At 51.2% G+C, this 21,120-nt stretch overlaps 1 protein-coding gene across 1 annotated transcript in view; it reads left to right on the forward strand.

Annotated features, from left to right (window-relative positions):
- The window catches only part of PRKAR1B (protein kinase cAMP-dependent type I regulatory subunit beta), a gene marked incomplete at both ends in the record, with an annotated part of 96,395 nt that extends 83,201 nt beyond the window's left edge, over positions 1-13,194 (forward strand). The window contains 2 exons of the mRNA XM_084250872.1: positions 12,578-12,659; positions 13,022-13,194. Of these exons, the coding sequence (XP_084106998.1) occupies positions 12,578-12,659; positions 13,022-13,194 (255 nt within the window). The remainder of the gene's footprint in view (positions 1-12,577; positions 12,660-13,021) is intronic.
- Between the last annotated feature and the right edge of the window lie 7,926 nt (positions 13,195-21,120).

Raw genomic sequence — 21,120 nt, forward strand, 5'->3', positions numbered from 1 at the left:
GAGTCTCAAGTTCTTGGAAAGTATTCCCAGTAGATCTTTAAACCTGGGCCTGACACACACAGGTGTGGACAGTGCAGAGGGTGTGGTCCTGTGCATCCTTCATCTTGGAGACCCCAACCTGCCTCAGCCTGTGGGGTGGGAGGTGGCTGCATATCTGGGACTCCTCTCAGGTACAGAGTCCTGTAGGTGCCTGTGGCTGAGGATTCTCATTGATGCCAGCCAGTGGGACCCACAGGGGTTGCTGCTGGGCTGGGCTGGGCTGGCCTGGCCTGGCCTTGGCTGGTCTACCCCCAGGGAGAGGGCATTTGAACCTGGCAGTGAGATGACAGAATGTGGAGAATGTGCCAGGCTCTATGAGGCATGCAGACGGCCCAGCTGTTCCCTAGTCCCCATCAAGACTGACGTCTTCCTGGATGGTGCTCTCCAGGAAAACCTTAGAAGAGGATTTGGGGGGTCGGGGTGACTGCTGTGGATCTCAGGTTCCTTCTGCCACATTCCTCATGGTAGGCCCCGCCCTCACGCCCTGCCCAGAATTCCCCTGTGGCCAGAGCAGCTGCACACTGAGAGTGGAATCCCAGCTTGCTCCCACACCAGGCTGTACAGCCTGGGAGGTGTTGCCATGGAAACTCTAGATTGGATTTATCTACTCTCTTAACAAATTAATTTTATGAATGTCCACAATGTTGAAGCAACTGCAAAGCAACATATTGTGGGCTGCCTCTGAAGCTGGGAGTCTTCCCTACTCATCATAGTGCCTTCCACTCATGCCCGCAGATATTACAACCTGGATACGTTGGGGAGTTCTTAGGGAGAAGACCCTCATGAGTCTTCTTTGCTAAGGGCCTTTTATGACTCAGCTGTGGTACATCTCTACCCTGTATCATGCTGGAGCTTAAAGATACTGCCAGGGTGATGGCACCTGATGTTTGCTGGCAGAGGAGAGAAGTCGTTGATTCATTTGCCACTGAAACCCTGGTTCCCATGGAGAAATGTCCAGCTAAAGCAGGAGAACAGGAAGGTGGGACAATTATCCTGGTGGGTGGGCTCAGGAGGTAACAGGGATGGTCCCAACCAATGGGGAAGATATAGGTGGACAAGTGGGTGGTTGGGTATTGAAGTATGAGTAGAAGTTCTCCAGGTGGTAAGTAGGTGGGGAAAGAGCATCCAGATAAACAACATCAAAGGCAGACTTGGAAACACAGAGGCAAAAGGGTGTCCAGTGTGGTGGGCAGAAGGCCAGGCTAGACAGGACACACTCCTGTATCCCAAAACAAGGAGTCACAAGTAGCTACTATCGTCTTTCTGTGGATAGTGATAGGACTTTTCTGTTCTGACATCCAGCCATGCTCACTGCTGCTGATTCCTCTGGCTGAGGTCAGTGTTGTGGGACAAAGTTTTTGGGTCCAGCCTTCACAAGCAGAAAAGAACAACTTTCTGGGCTGAATTGGAAGAAGCACTTTTCAGAAACTCCTAGGTGGGAACCAAGGAGACCAAGATTAAGTTGTTCGCCATGGGCCTGGGTAGACTCTGTCTTCATGCTCAGATACTTCCTGGCATGGAGGTGCCCTTGTTAGTGATATTGACTGCCTTGGCAGCCTCATCATTGACAGCGGGGGCGACCAGGATCTCAGAGGAGTTTTTTCTATTTTTAAAGACTTTTCCCCCCATCGCTACACCTTATACCCCTTTGACTCTTTCTCCCCCCTTTCTCTTAATTTCAGAAGTCTGTTTCATGTGGTAGTATCCACTAGTTTTTATGGGTATTTTGCTTTGCTGAATCATCTGCTATGCAAATGTTCCTTGTTTGTCATCCTGACTTGCTTTACTACACACAATTTTCTCAAACTTTTTCCTTTTTGTGGTAAATGGCAACATCTTGTCTTTCTTTATGGCTGAATACTATTCCACAATGAAGATATACCACATCTTCTTGATCCAGTCCTCTGTCAGTGAGCACTTAGATTGTTTCTGTGGCCTAGATATTATAAATAATGTTGTACAACATATAGTTTTTTGAGTTGATGGTTTCACTCAAAACCATTTTTTGGATAGATGCCCAAGAGTGGGATTGCTTGGGGTCATGCAATATTTTCATTTTTAGCTTTTTAAAGTAAATCCAGATTTCTTTCCAAAATGGCTGCACCAGTTTACATTCCCCTCAATAGTATAATAGGGTTCCTCTTTCTCTGCATCCTCTCCAGCACTTGTTGGGAGGCTCATGGGTGTGGAATTATATCTCATTGTAATTTTTATCTGCATCTCCCTTATTAGGAGTGATGATGAACATTTTTCCATGTATCTCTTGGCCTTCTGGATATCCTTTTGGTGAATTGTCTCTTTAGGTGTGCTGCCCATTTATTAAGTGGGGTGTTTGTTTTTATTAAATTTAGAAATTTTTAAATATGTCTTGGACACTGACCTTGTGTCGGTTGTATAGTGTGTGAATATTTTCTCCCACTCAGTCAGATGTCTTTTTAATCTACTTATATTTTCTTTCCCTATGTCAAAACTTTTAATTTGAGGTAATCCCAATTCCTTATTTTTCTTTTATTTCCCTTGCTATGCAAGAGGTTGAGTCTCAAAAAACATCTTTATCATTGATGTCACAAACCAAATTGCCAGTCTTTTTTTATATTTTATTACTACAGGCCTTATATCTAAGTCTTTAACCCCTTTTGATTTTATTTTTGTGCATGGAGATAGTGATCTAACTTCATTCTTTTATATGGTCCTTCCAGTTTTCCCAGCATCATTTATTAAAGAAATTCTCCTTTCTTAATTGTATGAGTATAGCTGCTTTATGATGAATTAAGTATCGATATATTTACATGGGTTTATGTCTGGACTTTCAGGTCTCTTCCACTGATCCATGTGTCTTTTTATTCCAATACTACATTGTTATAACTACTTCTTTTTCATGGTATAAAAGCAGGTAATGTTATGTCTCTGTTTCTTTTTTCCCTCAGGGCTATTGTAGCTATTTGAGACCTTTTATTTTCCCATATAAATTTTAATCTTTTGTTGAATTTATTTGAAGAGTATTGTTGGTATTTTGAAGAGGTTGTATTAATTTTATATATTTTGGTCAACAGTCATTTTGACTATATTAATTCTTCCCATTTATGAGCATGGAATGTATTTCTATCTCCTTATGTCGTGATTTAGATCCTTTAATAAAATTCTGTAGTTTTCATTGTATACGTCCTTTGCTTCCTTGTTTAGGTTAATTCCTAGATAATTTAATTTTTTTGGAAGTGATTGTGAATGGAATTATTTTCCTAATTTTTCTTCTCATTCATTGTATATAAAAATGCAACACATTCTGCATTCTTCCTTCTATTAACATTAGATCTTGTTTGGTCCTCTTTATCAAGTTGCTTTAGGTCTAATATTAAATTGTTTATTTGGGATTTTCTTGCCCCTTAATGTGAGCTTGTATTGCAATTATCTTCCCTCTTGAGACCACTTTTGCTGCATCCCATAAATTCTGATAGCTTGTACCCTCATTTTCATTAGTCTCAAGGTATTTCTTGATTAAACATTTTATTTTTTTAGCTTGGTTTTAGGTTCAGCAAAATTGAAGTTGAAAGTACACATTTCCCATATATCTCCAGCCCCCCAACCTGCTTAGCCTCCTCCCTTATCAGTTTTCCCACCAGAGGTACATGGTTGCCATTGATGAACTGACATTGACCTGTCATCAAAATCCAAAGTCCATACTTTACATTAGAGTAATTCCTGTTGCTGTACAGTCTATTTATTTTGATGAATGTGTAACAACATGTATCCACTGTAGTACCATCATGCTGAGTAATTTCACTGCCCTAAATATCCGCTGTTCTCCACCTATTCACCCCTCCCTTCCTAAATCTCTTGTCACGTCTGATATTTTACTGTCTCTATAAGTTCTGCCTTCTCCAGAATGCCATGTACTTAGGAATCATACAGTGTGTACCTTTTTAGATTTTTTTTTAAATTTAGTAATATGCATTTAAGGTTTCTCCATGTCTTTTTATGACTTGATAGCTTAGTAATATCAAATAATATTCCGCTGTCTGGAAGAACCACAGTTTATCCATTCACCAACTAAAATGCATCTTGGTTGCATTTTGGGCAAATTTTGGCTGTTATGAATGAAAGCTGTTAAAAACACCTGTGAGCAGGTTTCTGTATGGACATGTTTTCAGCTCCTTTGGATAAAATACCCAGGGGTGTGGTCATTGAATCTCAGGGGTTTGAGTTCACTCATGCCTGGTGTGTGCTTGGTGTGACCAGCCCAGCCCCTCTCCAGTGACCTTGTGCTCTGCTCTCACAGTGGATCCTCCCAGGCCAGGTCTTGGGAGCTCTGATGCCCACTTTGAGGGTCACGGAAGTTCAAGGGACTCCCAGCCACAGTTCTGACATTGCCTTCCTGTCACAGGACATCCTTGCCATCTGGGGACCAGAGATTGTGTGTTCCCTCCAAGTCCCCTTTTATGAGTGAGAAACCTCTGGACTGTGCAGGGAAGGCCACTCCCGGTACATCAGTCAACTGGACAGGCAAGGAAGCCCCAGACTAGCCAAGGTGGGCATGACACATGGACTGGAGGGTGGATAAACCATCTTCCACATGTGGATTCTACAAGTTGCCCCTAGACTAGGTGCTTCCATGTCACCTGCGGCCTTCTTACTGGCTGTCCCCTGAGAGCATTCTGTGGGTGAGGAGATAGTGAAAGCCTGGACAACCTGGAGCTCAGCGTTCCTGTATTTGGAGATACAAGCCTTTAAAAAAATTATTTTTAAATTACGCAATAAAAAGTTCCCTTGCCAGAATCAGACCAGTGGCACAGAATTGTCTTCAAAAAAGGAAAATACTACAGGACAATTTGTGTGGATTTCTGGTGATTTCTTTTTCATGTTTTAAATTAATGTTAGAAACATTGAAAGTTTAACACATTCCTCTCAAAAGTATAAAAAGCACTGTCTTCCTCCCTCCCCCAGAGCCCCCAGAGAGGCCAGTGGGAGCAGGGCCACACTCGTTTTCCATTTCCAGATCTGGTTTCCTGCTGGTACCTTCACATGGCGTAGTTGTTCCAGACCAGACAGATGTGGAATGTTTGCTGGATTCCGCGGTCCTGCCTGATCCCGTGGAGATTGCTGGCACCGAGGGAGGAGAATTAAGCAGCGTACAGAGACCATTGCCATAAAGACGGATGTTTTGGCCCGGAAAATCCTAACAGATGTGCAGTTCTGGACAAATCAATTTGTGGGGGTGTCCCCTCCCATTGCCCACCAGCCAGGAGCTGAGCCAGCCCAGGGTGGCTTACGTCTTGGTGGGACTGACAGCTGTGTGCCCCTCTGCTCCCATAGGTGGCAGTGATTGAGCCCCATCCCCCCAGCCTTTCTGGAAGCCCAAGCATGAGAGCAAATAATGAGCTTCTTGAGGAGACTGGCCTCCCGTGGTCTTATTGAGCTGTCTGTATTGCTCTGATTCACTGTCCAGGTAGTGGTCAACAACTGTGACACAGGGCCCTGACATCCTCCCCAGAGACCACTGGCCCCAGCAGAGTGTGGAGTGTGTGGAGGTGACCAAGGAGCCCTGTTCTGAAGAGAGGGATAAGTGGGGAGCTCAGAGGACTCCCTCAGGAGAGAAGTGCCACCCATGAGACTGACTGGAGGGTTGCCTCGCTGGCTTTGGGTATTCAGGATCACAAAGCTCCCTGGGATGTCTGGAGCGTCGGTTGGAATTATTCCTGGGCGTGATCATGAGCTTCTGTTTTATTCCCACCTTTTGCTAAACAGTAAAGGAACAAAAAGAAACCTGAACTTAGATTTACCAGTTTTCTTCTCTTGAGCAAGTCCAAATGGTTCCCTCAGGAAGGCACCAGACACATGAACCCAGCACCCTATGTTCCAAGAGGATGCATCCCTGGACCTGGTGGCTCAAGAAATCACCCCAGGGTTGGAGAAGTGCCAGTGGGCTCCCTTTCTGGGTATAGAGTCAGGGACGTATCAAGAACACCTCTGCTTTCTTGGATCATTTTGGAGGTACTTTCCAGGTGCCAGCCCTGTCTAGTCCTGGGCATACAGCAGAGCCCACTTCCCTTGGCCTGTCACTATTTGGAGACACCTGTAGGTCCCTACCAGACTGAGTACCCTGTACCTGGGGCAGCTGATAGGAGACTCACGGGAGAGATCCAGGGATGGCCTTTGGGTGGAGGGAACAGTTTGTGCAAATGCTTGGAAGTCTGTCATACCAGAACTTAGTGTCCAAGCAGAGGTTTGTCAAGGAGGAAGTGCCAAGTCTGCCTGACCAGAGGATTAGGATATAGACTCTTTTGGAAGGCAATAGAAAAATAACCAGAGTTGTTGGGACACAGTGTCCTCTAGGGCGGAGGTGGGGGCATGGGGCGAAATCCAGGAGCCAGGAAGGGGGCACTGGGCACTCGTTCTGAGCCCCATGCTGTGCTTTGCCCCACGTCCTGCCCTTGACTTATGAGTCTCAGGTTCCTACAGAGAGACTGGGAACCAGTGACCTGCAAGTCCTACTTGGGGTGGCGTGCCAGAGGAATTTAGGAGAGTGCTGGGTCTCTGGTTGGATCCCACATGACTAGAGGAAGGCAGGGTTGGGGTGATTGGATGACAGGTCAGTGATGGCAGAGAGTGTGAATGGGGCTGGGGATGTGAACTGGAGATTGTGGAAGGAGTCAGGGGACCCACAGTCAGTTTCATGTCAGAACCAGTGGCAGGGGTGGGAGCTGCTGAGCAGTCAATGGAGGAGGACTGTGGGGGCAAGACTGTAGGACCAGCACCTTGCTCTCGATTTTCCACTTATTGAAAAGGTAACTGATATGTATACACACACATGCATGCATATACATACAAGTACTTTTGCACACACACCAGCACTCCTAGAATGGTAGAGGCTGGAGCAGCTGGGGGGCTGAGCCAAGGTATGTCTCAGATCACTGTGGTAGGAACTTTTACCTCATGGGCTTTGGTCTAAGCAAGGGGTCCTTTGGCAGAAGGACAGGGTCTGGAGAGGCCCCATGTCGGGGGGCTGCACACTGGGGGGGTATGGGTGAGGCAGCACAGAGGCTGGTCTGGTTAGGGTCACAGCGTAGTGGCTAGCATGTGGAGGGAGCACCTCTGCTATTATCAAATGGGGTGCATTGAGTGATGGGTCTGGTAACCTGAGATGGGCTAGTGGGGAACCCAGGCACGGGGCGGAGGTGGTAACTGTCCACACAGATGGGCGGTGGTGGGTGGGGTGGAGGGAAGGCCTGGGGCTGAGGTTCTGACTGCAACACAGGCAGAGGGATGGGCGGAGGGGCAGTTCCAGCACTGTGACCCATCGGGAGGGAGAGGCAGGGGAGGTGTTGAGCTAGGAACCCACTGTCGAACACTGTCCATGACGTGGGGCCCTGTGGATGGAGATGCATAGAGGCTGGGGCAGGTGATGAGTAGCTCTGTGTCTCTGGAGCTGGGGCACCTGGGGGACCTCACTCAGTGCTTGGCCTTGAGCACCAGAAACCATGTTGACCTCAGAGTGGACAACACGCAGCTGCCAGCAATCCCCACCCACCCTGGGAGGCAGAAGGAGCCCTGGGTGGCTGTGCCTTAGGCATGGTCCAGAAGTGGCTACTCTCCCACCCTGGCTGCAGCAAAACATCCTGGTTGCAATGCTCTGGGCCATGCTCCCGCGGTCTCCGAATCTGCAGAAGGCAGGAAGGGACCTGGGCCATGGAAGGGCACTGGAAGCAGTGCCAGAGGCCCAGCTAAGGCTTATGACCTGCATCCTCTCTGTCCTGAGCTGGTGTGACCACATGCCCATCCCAGGAGGGCCTGCTGAGCGCTGTCATCCATCACCATCATTTCATATCCCGAGGCACTGTCTTACTGCCAAGAGCACCGAGACATAACTGTGTTTGGAGAGAATCCTCACTGAGCAGTGCTTCCCTGGCCTCACACCCTGGGGCCACCTGCTCCCTTCTCTTAGCTGGCGCCGGAATCCACATTAATTCTGTTGTTTTCCCACGGAAGCTGCTGGTTTGTACCTTTGCCAAGGCCCCGACCTCATGGATGATCCATTAAATGTTGGCACAAAACCCACCCGGGGCTGGTCAACCAACGAAAGTGTGTTTGCAGTTGTTTCAGGGACGATTTGCTGCCTGAAGTGTGTGATGGAGGAGCAGCAGGGAGGCCAGACGGGGGCTGTTGCAGAGAACTGGTGTGGGCACCTTGTAACAAATACATGAGAGGCAGCTCGACACAACCCCAAAACATTTGGAAAAACAGTTAGTCTGGGAGCCTGCAGAGAAGTCACCATCTGAAGGAGCAGAAATGGAAGAGAGTTGCAGTGAAGATCCTGAAATTGTCTTCCCCATGCCGAAAATAGTTCTGTAGCAATGATGGCTTTTTAAAAAAGTAGGTGCACAGGTTTATTTACTCAGAAGAGATCACAGAGCTTCCTGGGAGGTGTTTATTAGAATGAGCTGATTTAATCCTGTGCGTGTGTGTGTGTGTGTGTGTGTGTGTGTGTGTGTGTACACAAGCACAGACATGTAAGATTCTGCTTAAGCAGAGAAACACATGGGCAAAATAAGTAAAGTTTTAATTTTTCAGGTTTTGAGGAATTTCATTAGGTAGAAGTTTCTCATGAGGGCTGAGCCCTGGGAACGAGCATTTTATGTTTTGTCCACCTTTACATCTAGTCCTGTCTGCCTCCCTCATCACAGCTAATTGAATTTGACAAGCGTGAAACCTTTCTGAAGTGGGGACTCCTTGACCTGCTGCCAGCGCTCTCTGGTGACCAGTGTTGTACCCATTTCACAGGGAGGCCGCAGCGCTGCTAGCACCTCCAGGGCCAACAGCCGGACTTGAGCTCAGAGACCCGGGGCGCGGCAGATCTCAGGCTCACACCCCCTCGGTCTCCTGGGCTCCAGGCATGTCAAGGCTCTGCCGGCGGTGGGTGGGACCGTCTCAACACCTTTCCAGCACCTGCCATGTGTTTCATTGCTTAGTTGCCTTTTAATTTATGGAAAGTGTTACTGTTTCCATTTGTGGCAGTGATATTTTCTTTCAAAATATGACTATTCCAATGGGCTAATTTTTCCTCTTGTAGAACTTTGTATAAACGGGCTCACAGTGTGTGTTGCGTCTGCCCCTTCTCTCCACTGCGGGTCTTTGCACTCAGGGCCTCTCCTTTCTCCATGCAGGCAGAGCTGGCGCTGCCCACACACCCTCCTGCTCTGTGGGCATTGGGTGGGTGGTTTCCCGTCTGGATGGCTGTGAACATCGGCTCTTGTACCAGGTCTGCGACGAGTACCCCATAGGTCCTGCTTTCATTAGGATGGTCTGCTGAAGTCCCTGCACCTCTGGGGACTGTGCCAGGCACAGGGTGGGGGGCATGGGAGGTGCCACCCGCCCTGCTCTGAGTTGAATGATTACAGCTGTGGTCCCACCAGGATGCTGGTTCCCCGAGGGCAGCCCGGGTCTGACCATTCTCGGGCTGGCCCCGAGTGCTGGTTCTGTGAGCACTGAGTGGGGGAGGGTGTGCCTACAAGGGTAGGTGAAAGGGGAAGCATCAGGAGTTCCCGGGGAGGCAAAGGGCACACGTCTGTGAGGAAGGGCACTGATGCAGGGTCATCTTCCCTACCTGGGTGCGTCGTCTTCCCGGAGGGCTGCCCCTCAGCTGGGACCCCATCTTCCGCCCCTCCCGGCTCTGTCATCTGGCTGACCTGCTCGGGGGGCCTTTGAGCCCAAAGCTTCAGGGCTTAATGCCAGGCCAGAGGGGCCGTTCCAGGCAACGGGAAGCCCAGCGGCCCCGCCTTCAAGGAGCATTCTCCACCATGACCTCGCTCTGTTTTCTTTCTGTGAAACATCATACTCGCCCATAGCAGAAAACCAAGAAGTCGATTTTGTTATTTATTTTGTAGAAATTTTTCGAAAATCCAAAATGTTGAAAGGAAAATGGATCGTTTATAATCCTCTCCACTCGGAGACACTGGTAGTAACATTCTTCTCGCGCCCCCTCCGAGCCATTTCTCTGGGTGTGTGACCTGATTTATTTTTAGAGTTGGGTCAGAATCAATAAGTAAGAAATTTGGGGAATATGATCTAGAGTTTTGGCAAGTCTGTTTTTCCAGCCCAAAAAATTCCGCTCGCAGTCCCCCGAGGCTGTCTGTTCTGCCTCACGGTGTCTGGGAAAGGGGCTCGGGCAGGAGCTTCACTCCAGCGCCCGGCCATGGCCCCCCAGCCCGGAAAGCCCAGGGCCTGTGGTGATCAGGCCTGTTGCTCATGTTGTGGGAACTCAGCTCTGCTAGTGGGGGGCCCACACCCCTTCTGCTCCCTCTGCCCGTTTTCCTCCGTCTGCTGTGTCTTGCTCCCGTTCTTGGGTTTGGCATCTTGTTCTGAGGTGGAGCAGACAGGGACGGCCGCCGTCTTGCCATTGCGTCAGTCCCCTGAAAACCTGAACCCCTGTAGCAACGAGCTCCCGTGCGGTGCAGCTGAAAGAAGAGGTGTCTGTCTGTGTGGCTCTGTCCCACGTGGCCCTCTCATGTCTGTCCACACTGCCCCTTGGTGCTCTACTGCAGTTAACAAATCACACCCCGAGCTGGAAGGCAGCACTGGTGAGGAGCCGGTGCCCAGTCTCCGTGGTGGCATGGCCGCACAGAGGAATGGAGAAGGGGTTGCGTGGATGACCTTAGTTCTTGTTTGTTGAGCGTCTTCCATCCTAACTGCTTTCCACATGTCCATCTTTTTTTTAATAAAAGGTATATTAAAAGGTACAACTGTAAAAGATAATTAGGGCACCGACATGGGTGTCACAAGAGGACTGTCCCTCTCAGCGGTGCTTATCTATCAGCCCCATCTGCTCCAGGGGGCCCGAGCACCACAAGGTTTGCCAATGGCACTCACGGTGGCAGCCAGTCTAGGGAAGCTGAAGTTCAGACCATCCACTGGAAAGAGAGAGACCAAGGGACTTCGGGTGCCAGCGTGGCCATGGAGCTCAGAGCTGTGCCTCAGACTCGTGAATGGCAGGTGGCCTGAGTTTGTGGGTGCTCAGCCCAGGGAGCACTTCCTGGCCTGTGTGGGGAGATGCGGGGAGGCAGCCATGCTCAGCTCAGGTAGGGAGCCGGTTGTTTAGATGTCCTGCTCCACCCGTCAGCTGGCCTCGTAAACGCCCAGACGCGCAGGAGCCAAGTGGCCCCGTGGCAAAGTGGGGGCTCTGGGGGAACCGGCTGGAAGGGACTGCCAAGTGGTGCCCAGAGATTCCAGCAGAGTCTCCTGACCTGCATCTCCCCCAGACTGTGGCGAGGTGGGGGTTACATATTAACTTGGGCACAGCCTGTCGGCGTTTACGAGGCTGGGTCTGGGTGACGGGGTGATGGGAGCCCACTTTGAAAAGAGGTTTTGTTCGCTGGTGCTGAAAGGGCATTGGGGTGCACTGCCGTCTAGTGCTGTGGACTTCGAGGCCCCGGGGACTGAGTGGGTTCTGAGTCCCTTGGGGAATTCAGAGGATCCTACTGCCACAGGCTCCTCAGCTGCAAAGTGGGCAGTGGCATTCTCATGAGAAAGGGGCAGGTGACCTCCCTGTGCAGCTCAGTTACATTGGAGGCCTCTAGACGGGCTGGCTGGTGGTGGGACTCCTGTGTCGTGTGTGGACACCGGCTGGCTACGGGCCCTAGGCAGTTTAAAGAAAGCCTCCTTTTAACCCTGACGAGGTTCTGTGATTGGTGGAAATGGATTCCTGGTGGTGGACGAACATGTGTTGGGTTCCTCCAACCTAGGGACTTTCCCAGATTTATATGGCAGGCAGGAGGGTCCTAGTGTGGTACCCTCTGCTTGGCACCAAGGGCATTCCGACTGCAGCTGGTGGGGTCTTTAATGTTAAAGCGTTCCCGGGTATGCCATTCTGCCCAAGCTCTTGTTAATCATTGAGCTGACTGTGCCTCAGACACCCCACCTCTGTTTAGGGGTCAGAAGGAAGCCACATTGCTGAGTGGGTGCGTGACCCTGAGCCCATGCCGCTCCTGCTTGGCTGGCAAGCTGGACATGCTCCAGTCCTTGAGAGTTGGCCCAAGGTCACTGGAAATAGTACAGAGACAGAACTGCTGCTTGGAGGGAGACCGCCAGGTTCTCCGCCTGGGCCTGCAGGGGTGTTCAGAGCCTCCCGAGTCCCCGCTGGGGAAGAGGCTCCTGGGTCAGAAACACATGGGAGCTGGGCTGGAGAGGAGGGTGGGCCCTGGATGGTGCCATAGCTCTGTGCCCCATGACCTTATATCCAGGAGGAGGAAAGTGGGAATTCGGTTTAGAAGGGGCAGGGGCACTTGGAAGGGAGCTGGTGGGAGGTGGACTGGGATAGTGCCCCTTTGCTGGGGACCCCCTCACGGAACCCCTTCACATGTCTCCCTCTCATGTGACCGTCATATGCGACTCCCTCTTACATAACCCCATTGCTGGGTGGCTCTTTCATGTGCAACCTCCGCGCCCCACTGTAACCTCCCGACACGATCCCCTTGCTGGTCAGCCCCTGCCCCACCCTTGCTTGTCCTGCTCCAGTAGCCAAATCTCTTGTGTCCCTTGCTGTCCACAGGGCACGGCTTCCGTCCTCCAGCGCCGGTCCCCCAATGAGGAGTATGTGGAGGTGGGGCGCCTCGGGCCTTCCGACTACTTTGGTGAGTGGGAGTCCCTTCCCTCATGGGCTGCAGTCATCTTGTGGGATCCCGGGAGGGAATCTGAGCAGGGAGGCCCATGGGAGGGGCCGGGGGGGGCATTCCTGGCTCCACACACACAGCCTGCTGCCGCGGGATGAGGCCCAGGCGTGTGTGAGCTTCAGATGGACCATCAGTGACATGTTAGTATAAGCGTCTCTCCAACCACCAGTCACGCTTACTCTTTTAAGGATTTTGTTTGAGATTCAAATTAAATGAAGTGTCCTGGGGTTGGTTCTTCCTAAATCTGCTGCCCTGGCTGCATCCAGCCCAGGAGCAGCCACCTGCCCCAGGTTGGGCCCTGACCAGTCTGTCTTGGCCCCCAGGGGAGATCGCGCTGCTGCTGAACCGGCCCCGGGCAGCCACTGTGGTGGCGCGGGGACCCCTCAAGTGTGTCAAGTTGGACCGGCCCCGCTTCGAGCGTGTGCTGGGTCCTTGCTCCGAGATCCTCAAGAGGAACATCCAGCGCTACAACAGCTTCATCTCCCTCACCGTCTGAGTCCCTCCACTTCCTGCCCTGCTTCCCATGTGCTGGCGTGTTCGTCTGTGTCAGGAGGCCTTGGTGGGGGGCTGGTGTCCCAGCATGGGGGGACTGTCCCCTCCAGCGGACTCACCTTTGGAATAAAATAGTCACCTCATGCATTTCAACACAACAACCAAGGGTGTCTACACCTCACCCTCTTCTCCCTGCTCCATGGGCTTGTCTTATGGGACCCATCCTCATCTCCCCACATCTTCTGGGGCACATGGGGGGTGTGCCCACCCCCAGGGGCCAAAGGCCCCAGCTATGAGTCCATGTTGACCAGACCTGCTGATGGCTCTCTTTGCCAGAGTCGGGCCAGGTCACCAGGTGTGGGTCTGAGTGTGGAGCTGGTGACAACACCAGGGATGTCCCACAACCACCCTTGGGCTTCGAGCCATAAGTTGAGGTTAGAGAAAGGGAGGGTCTTGGCCCCTCCCTCAGACACTCCTGCCCAGTCTGAGAGGGTCCTGTCCAGCGTGCCAGGGTGGGAGAGCCCTGCCTTGGAGCAAGAGAGGGTGGCTGGCCCAGTATGGGGTGGGGTCCTGGCTCAGGTGAGGCCATGCTACTGAAAGTGAACCCACACAGTGGGGTCTGGCCTTGCATTGGAATGTTTAAAGGTGTGGTCCTTTTTTGGAAAGGCCATCTTGGGAGAGCTTTGACAGGAAGTCAGGGGCAGCTGGTCACCTTGCTGGACTGAGATGGCTAGGATGGGAAGGAAACAGTGTGAGTTTGGGACTTTCCAAGATCCAGTGAGTGCTGTTCTCTTGGATTTGGGGGGAACCCAAACAATGTCTCCTGTTACTGCAAAGTAGCTTACTAGAGACCTTGCAAGGAAGAGGAGGGAGGGGTTCCTCGAACCTGTTCTGGGTAAAGTTGTGAGAACCAGGCCAGGTCCCTTCTGCGTTATTCTCCAGATGATGTGCCTCCAGTTGGGGCCTTTGCCCTGGGAAAGAAAATGTGCAGCTCCCAAACTGAGCCTCCATTCTCACGTCAGAAAAAAAATTCAGTCAAACCAGCTGTGGGGCCCCCACACCCAAGTCATCCATTGATTGATTTCCCCTGAAAAATATCTTCACTCCAACACTAATGTGAGAGACAGACCTGGGGGGACTGGGCAAGGGTGGACAGAGAGCCTCGTGTGACTTCTGGGGACCTGAATGCTATCGAGATGGTGCAGTTAACCCGACTTTGCTTCTGCCTGTGCACGTCGGGAGGGGGGCTGCCCAGTCTTGGGGACCCTTGCCAGCCCTGTCTTTCCCTGTGGATGTGTCTGTGATGTGTGAACCCCACCCCTATTTATTGCAATGTTTCGAGTGCTGCATGTACTATTAAATGTGCAATGAAGTACCTCTTCCCGACTTGGGGGTTTTGGTCTGAAATCTTTAATAGATGGTTTCTTTTTCCTTTTTTTTAAATAGTGGTAAAATATAACAAATTTACTATCTTAACCATTTTTAGGTGTATGGTTCAGGGGCACCAAGCACACTCCCATCGTGCAAACATCACTATCATCCATCCCCAGAAGTTTCTCATCTTCCCAAATTAAACTCTGTCCACATTAACCTCTGACTCTCACCACTGCTCCCCACCCCCCAACACCCACCATCCACTCTCTGTCTCAATGGACCTGACTCCTCCAGGGGGTCACTTAAGTGGAATCACTCAGCATTTGTCCTTTTGCGTCTGGCTTGTTTCACCTGGCACAGTGTCCTCAGGTACCACAGGTGTCCTCAGGTACCCACCCATGATATATCAGACTCTCCTTTTTAAGGTGAAGGATACATGGGCCACATCATGTTGATCCATTTATGAGTCAATAGATAGGGTTTTCTTCTCTTTCTGGACTGAGTTGCATCTGCCCTCCATCAATGTACTGTGGGAGCTCCAGTGCTGAGTGCAGCATGGAAGGAAATAGGCAACAACCTACCTTGGGGGACCACACTTTGATGGTCCAGTGGGAAGCGGAAAGGGTGATTAAGGGGAGGTACATTTCTCAGTCCTGGTGTTCAGACTTTGGGAAGCAGAGTTTCATCCAATGCTGTAGCCCCTTCCTGGCCTCCTAGAAAGGCTTTCCATGAGGCCAAGGAATGGGCAGCCAGAGGCAGCCTCTGCCTTGTGTTGGGGAGACTTCAACCACCAGAAGAAAATGGGCCCACCACCATCAGCGGGTCTTAAAAGCTCTCACGGGCAGCGTAGGTCCAGGCGGTTCTGCTGTGGGGGCTGGGAAGGCCCATGAGAGGAGGGTGCAGCCTGCCAAGTCCCTCCTCTCTCAGCTGGAGAGGATCCAAGATCCTTGGGAAAGTCACAGTTGAGCCAGGAGACAGGACGCCGCCCTTCACTGCAGGGAGCCTACCCTGCTCCAGCAGCGTGGGGGCTCCGGAATAAGCAACAGGGTGACCTTGACTCACAGAAGGTCACTACAGATGACCAAGCAGTGGCTCCAGATGGATGAGGAACCTGCATGCACCTTCCCTTGGGGAGTGAGAGGTGTTTCCTCTGGGTAAGAGGTACAGTTCTCAGTCCTGGGGGGCGGCACAGCCATTGCTTTGAGGGGTCTGCTGTGAACACTGTTGGCTCAAAGTCTGGCCAGAGCTGAGGTACTAGAAGCTCTCTGGGGAGGTTGGGCCTGGAGGCCAGTACTCAAAGGGGTTTTGCCCCTCTGTGCACAGCTGGGGAGATGTGCCTCCAGTGCCCGAGCTGGACTTGGGTGCTGGTCTTCCATGCTGGAGCCCATTATCTTTCCTGAGAAGCTCTCCTGGGCTGGGCTGGGCTTACTGCCCTGCTCTGAGGTCCCACCACCCCTCCACTCTTCCCAAGGACGGCGAGAACCAGCCACAGTTGACTTCCCAGACTCCTCCACAGACCCAGGGGGGGAGCTGGCGCGCTCTGGGTTGTGTGGTCTAGGCTGCCCGGCACCTGGATTGTGGAGGAAGCTGAATGTCTTGGTTGTCACGAGGAGGGGGCAGGCCACGGGTCAAGCAGTGGTTTCAAACTGCTTTTCAGCATCATCTTAGGAATTCCATTCATTTCTTTCTTAAAATATCAATGTGATAATCAAAAATCATCAGCATACTGCAAAGCCCTGAGCCATGTGTGTAATTTTAAGTGTTCTAGCGGCCACCCCCAAAATAAAAATAACAGGTGAAATTCTTTTCTTTATGGTCATTACCACACTGACCATGTTTAGATGTGCAGCCTGTGGCACTTAGAACATCACCCTGTCGTGCACTCATCTCTCTCATCTCCAGAGCTTTCTATCTTCCCAGCATGGAACTACCTCCCCTGCCCCTTCGCTCAGTCCCTGGCACCCACTATCTACTTTCTGTTTCTATGAAGAAATAGCCTTTAATAATTTATTTTACCCAATGTATCCAAAATATTCTCATTTCTGCATGTTAATCAATATGAGAACTGTTGATGAGAGGTTTACAAGTCTTGGCAGCGAGTCTTAGGAATCAGTGTGGATTTACACTTGGAGAGCAGCTCAGTCTGCTCATAAGTGATGCGTGGCCAGTGGCTGCTGTGCTGGACCTAGGTCCACAGGAAATGGAGCAGGTGCATGGGCTGCAGGCCCTGGTTCTGAGCAGACCTCAGCATAGTCCCTCTGGCCCTCTGGCTTGGAAAAGGGTCCTGGGACCACAGGCGGTTTGGCTGCTGCCCCATTTGTGAGATCCTGGGATGATGAACACACCGCAAACATGGTACCTGCTGGATGCCAAGGTTGATGCCCCAACATTCATCTGTAACCCAGACTTCAGTTTTATCTTCATCTTGACCTCTTGATTGGCTCAAAGTTATAAATTTGACCCTATGAAATATAGAGTTATAAAGTAATGGCTATCTTTCTAATCCCATTTTAAACCTGCCAAAGACTTCGCCAGAGTTCTGTGGCTTAAGATGAGAGATCCTGGCTTGAGGCTGTAGCCACCCAGAGGGAAGGCGGTTGGGATCCTCACATTGCCTGTCAGTCAGGGCTGGAAGAGGGGCAGGTAGACAGACCTGGAGATGTCTGGTGTGAGCTCCTGGGTGGGGGTGGGGGTGGGGGTGGGAGCCAAAGACTCCTAAGACTGGAGGGGAGGTGGTTATTGAGCAACATACTTTAAAGAATCAGAACTGGGATTCAAACCTAGAGCCTGTAGCCTAGAGCCATAACAAAGCATACCCGTATGACCTCACAGTTCCCGGGGTTGGGAATCTGTAGCAGCCTAGTTAGGTAGCCCTGCTTGGGGTTTCTCATAGGGCTGCAGTCACTTGTGTGACTGGGGCCACATCATCTGAAGGTTTGACTGGGGTCTCACTCTTGGGGGCACCTCTGTGGCTGCGAGAGTGAGGCCTCAGTTCCTCACATGGGTACCTCGCCTTGGACTGCAGGGACAGCTGGTCCCCCAGAGCAAGCGACCCTGAGAACAAGGTGGAAGCTTAGAATCCGCACACTATCTCTTTGGCCACATTCTCACCAACAGGAGCAGGTCACCAAGTCCTGCCCACACTTGGGAGGGGACAGGGCTGTGTGATGGGAGGCACATCAGCGAGTCTACACACTGACCCTGGATGTACCGCCTTCTGCTGGATGGCTGATGTGAGGAGCAGTGAGTGTGCCAGAAAACCATCTCTGTCCCCTGTGGGTTTCTATGCCACCACACAAGTGGGCAGCCAAACATTTGGAAGTTGAGGGGATCACGGTGAACCTCAGGGTCCCATTTTGCAGGTGACAAACTTGAGGCTAAAGAGGGAGGTCGCTGGGCCTCCCCCATGGCGCAAGGTGTTGACCACAGGACTATGAAGCTATCCGCAGCCTCTGCAGCATGAGTTCAATCCCCCGTCAGCCAGGGAGCTACCCACATGGCACAGCAGACCTCTCCTGTCTCTCCCCACTGCTCCCCTCAGCAGCGTATTTCAGTAGATCTGCCTTTTCTGCTCCCACTGTCTCTGCTGAATCCTCTCACCCCCCACACCTCTGGCTTACACCCCTGTTCTTGTATGCATAGATAAATAAATCTTTAAAAAAAAAAAAAGAGGGTGGTCGCTGCTGGTTGCTCTCTGGACACAGCCCACCCTCTTGTTGGGGCAAGCCCGTGGGGTGGACCTCACCCCTCTCTCCATGTGCAGCGCTGTGGGATGGACCCCTCCTCCTCTGAGGGTAGCTCTGTGGGTGGAACCCTTGATCTGAAAGTCTGGGCCCTAACTGTCCAGATTGACATCTCCTGTGTCCTCAGGAGTAATCAGCCTGAAGGGAAAGAAAAGTGCAGAAAGACAGAGGTGAGTCCCCAGGGGAACCCCAAAACCACTCTTGCTTAGGACTTCGAAATCTCTCCTTTTTAAAGCTAGGTAGTTGAGGGTTCTGTCTCTTGCAGTCAAAAGCACCTGACAGACACATTTGGTGGTAATCTGTGTTAATTAAATCTACTGAGTCAAGCAGAGACTTGTTGAGTAGAAAAGGGGGCTTGATGGATGAGTGGATTCCCAGGCTCTGGCCTAGCAGAAACTAGGGTGCCCAGGGCATCCTCATATCTCATATGACTCATCTGGAGAACCATATCCCATGGTCCCAAACTGCCCAAGCTGGGGAAGCAACAGGTGTCCCCCTTGGTCAGTCAGTGATGGGACAAAATGGAGTCTGCCCACAAGGTTAGTGGGGACACCTTAGGTTTCTGGGTCATTTCTAGGGAAGGCAGCTCCATCCTAAATCTGCACAGGGGGCTCTTCTGCCCTGTGGCTGTGCTCAGGGATCCAACCTGATGCCCCCAGACTCCAGTTGGTTTATTCCCAGGTTCATTATGAGAGCACTGAGGGCTGTGTGTGCTGAGATCCCACACTCTGTCCTCAGAACCTGTGAGTCTATGACCTCACATGGTAAGAGGGACTCAGTAGATCTTAAGGGTCTTGAGATGTGAGATGATTCTGGGTCATGATGGGGGCGGGTAGTGTCCTCACCAGGGTCCTGAACGGATGGGGCAGGAAGGTCTGAGACAGAGAAGGAGCCCTGAGGATGGAAGCAGAGGGAGAGATTGGTGCTGACTGAAAGGTGAAGAAGGGGTCACTGGCCAAGGAACGTGGGCACCTGTGAATGCAGAAAAGGAAGCAGACCCTCCAGGGTGCCCGCAGAGGAGTGCAGCCCTTCGGGCACAACAGACTCTGATCTCAGGCTGGAAGTAATACATTTGGCGAGTTTTGTTACAGCCACCTTAGGAAACTCACAAGGAACCCACCGGTATTCCGACCCTGCTCTGCCCATCTCCATGCTGGATTGGGCCACCATGCTGTGTTGCTTCCAGAGCCCTGGGTCTGCCCGGGCTGTGAGCAGCAGGGCAGCCTTTTCTGGAGGGTGGGCTCTGATCCCCTGCTACCCACACAGCGGTCTGCTGCAGGCAGTGGCTGGTGGCTGAAGGAAGTGGCTACGTGATGCCCGTTGGGGGAGGCCGGGGGCTGCAGCAGCATCTTCCCCAGCTGGGCACTGGGCCTGTTCCCTCTGGCACCAGGCAGGCACAGACCCGGTCTTGTGGGGCTCATGAAAGCGTGCTTGTGTGCGCCTAAGTCTACACGCCAAGCAATTGTTCCTGCCTCATCATGGCCCCCAGGGCAGTGCCAGGGGTGCTGTCCACAATAGCATGCAGGGAAGGGGTCCAGGCTGGTGGGGCCCATCCACTATCGGTTGCCAGGGGTGTAGCCACACACCCCAATTCTGGGATATTGGGGCTCATAGCTTCGTTGGTCCTAAAGTGGCATCCTGATCCAGGGCAGCTTTGGGAAAGGGTCAGATTTGTTCAAGAACGCCAAGGGGCAGTTGTGGGCCTACATCATCCATCTGTGCTCTTCTAGGATGTCACTGGGTTGGCACTCAGCCCATTTGAATACATAAACTAAAGGGAAGAATCTGAGGGCTGAGGAAAAGAAACTTCGGAGTCCAGTCCTGGTTTCCAAAGGCAAAAAAAAAAAAAAAGAAAAGAAAAGGAAACTGATTCAAAACTCCATGTTACACAACATTAACTCAGAATGGATCGTAATTATGGATCAGAGACTCATGTGTGATCATAAAACTATGAAACTTTTAGGTAAAAAACAAACAAAACACGAGAAAGTCCTCGAGATTTCGGACTAGGCCAGCTGTGCTTAGACTTGAAAATTGTGATCCATAAAATGAAAATTGAATCAATTGGAATTCATCAAAATTAAAACTTCTGCTCTCCAAAAGCCCCTGTGAAGGTGAAGAGACAAGCTGCAGCCTGGGAAGATATAGTTCCAAATCTTATCTTCCACAAAGGAGTAATATCCAGAATATACAAAGGTCTCTCAAAACAACGATAAAAAGCAATAAAAACAACTGAATTAGAGCAGGACCAGATATTTCGCTAAAGAGGGTGTATGGGTGGCCAACGCACAGGTGAAAAGGAGCACAAATCATAAACCCCGAGGGAATGTAAATTAAGCCACAGTGAGACAGCACTCCACACCTATCAGCACGGCTGAAATAAAATATAGTGACAGGGCCTCCCCGGTGGCGCAGTGGCTGAGCGCTGGGTTGCGAAGCTGCCCGCGGCCTCTGCGGCGCCGGTTCGATCCCCGGCTGCTCCCCGGCCACCGGAGGAGGGTCCCACATGGCGCGCAGACCTCTCCTGCCGCCCGCTGCTCCCCTCAGCAGTGTGCTTCGGTCCTTCTGCCTGCTCTGCTCCCCGCTCTGGCTCTGGTGAATTCTCTCACCCTCCCGCGCTTCTGACTGTACCCAGTGCTTGTATAAATAAATAAATAAATAAATCTTTTAAAAAATAAATAAATAAAATATAGTGACAACCGAGGGCCAGGGAGGCTGTGGGGAATTGGGGCTATTCACACATTGCTGGTGGGAATGCAAAATGGAAAACGTATGCATTCTTAAAAATATATATAAATAAAAACAAGCTGTAA

The sequence above is a fragment of the Talpa europaea genome, assembly GCF_964194135.1.
Source record: "Talpa europaea genome assembly, chromosome: 12".
Classification (NCBI taxonomy): Eukaryota; Metazoa; Chordata; class Mammalia; order Eulipotyphla; family Talpidae; genus Talpa; species Talpa europaea.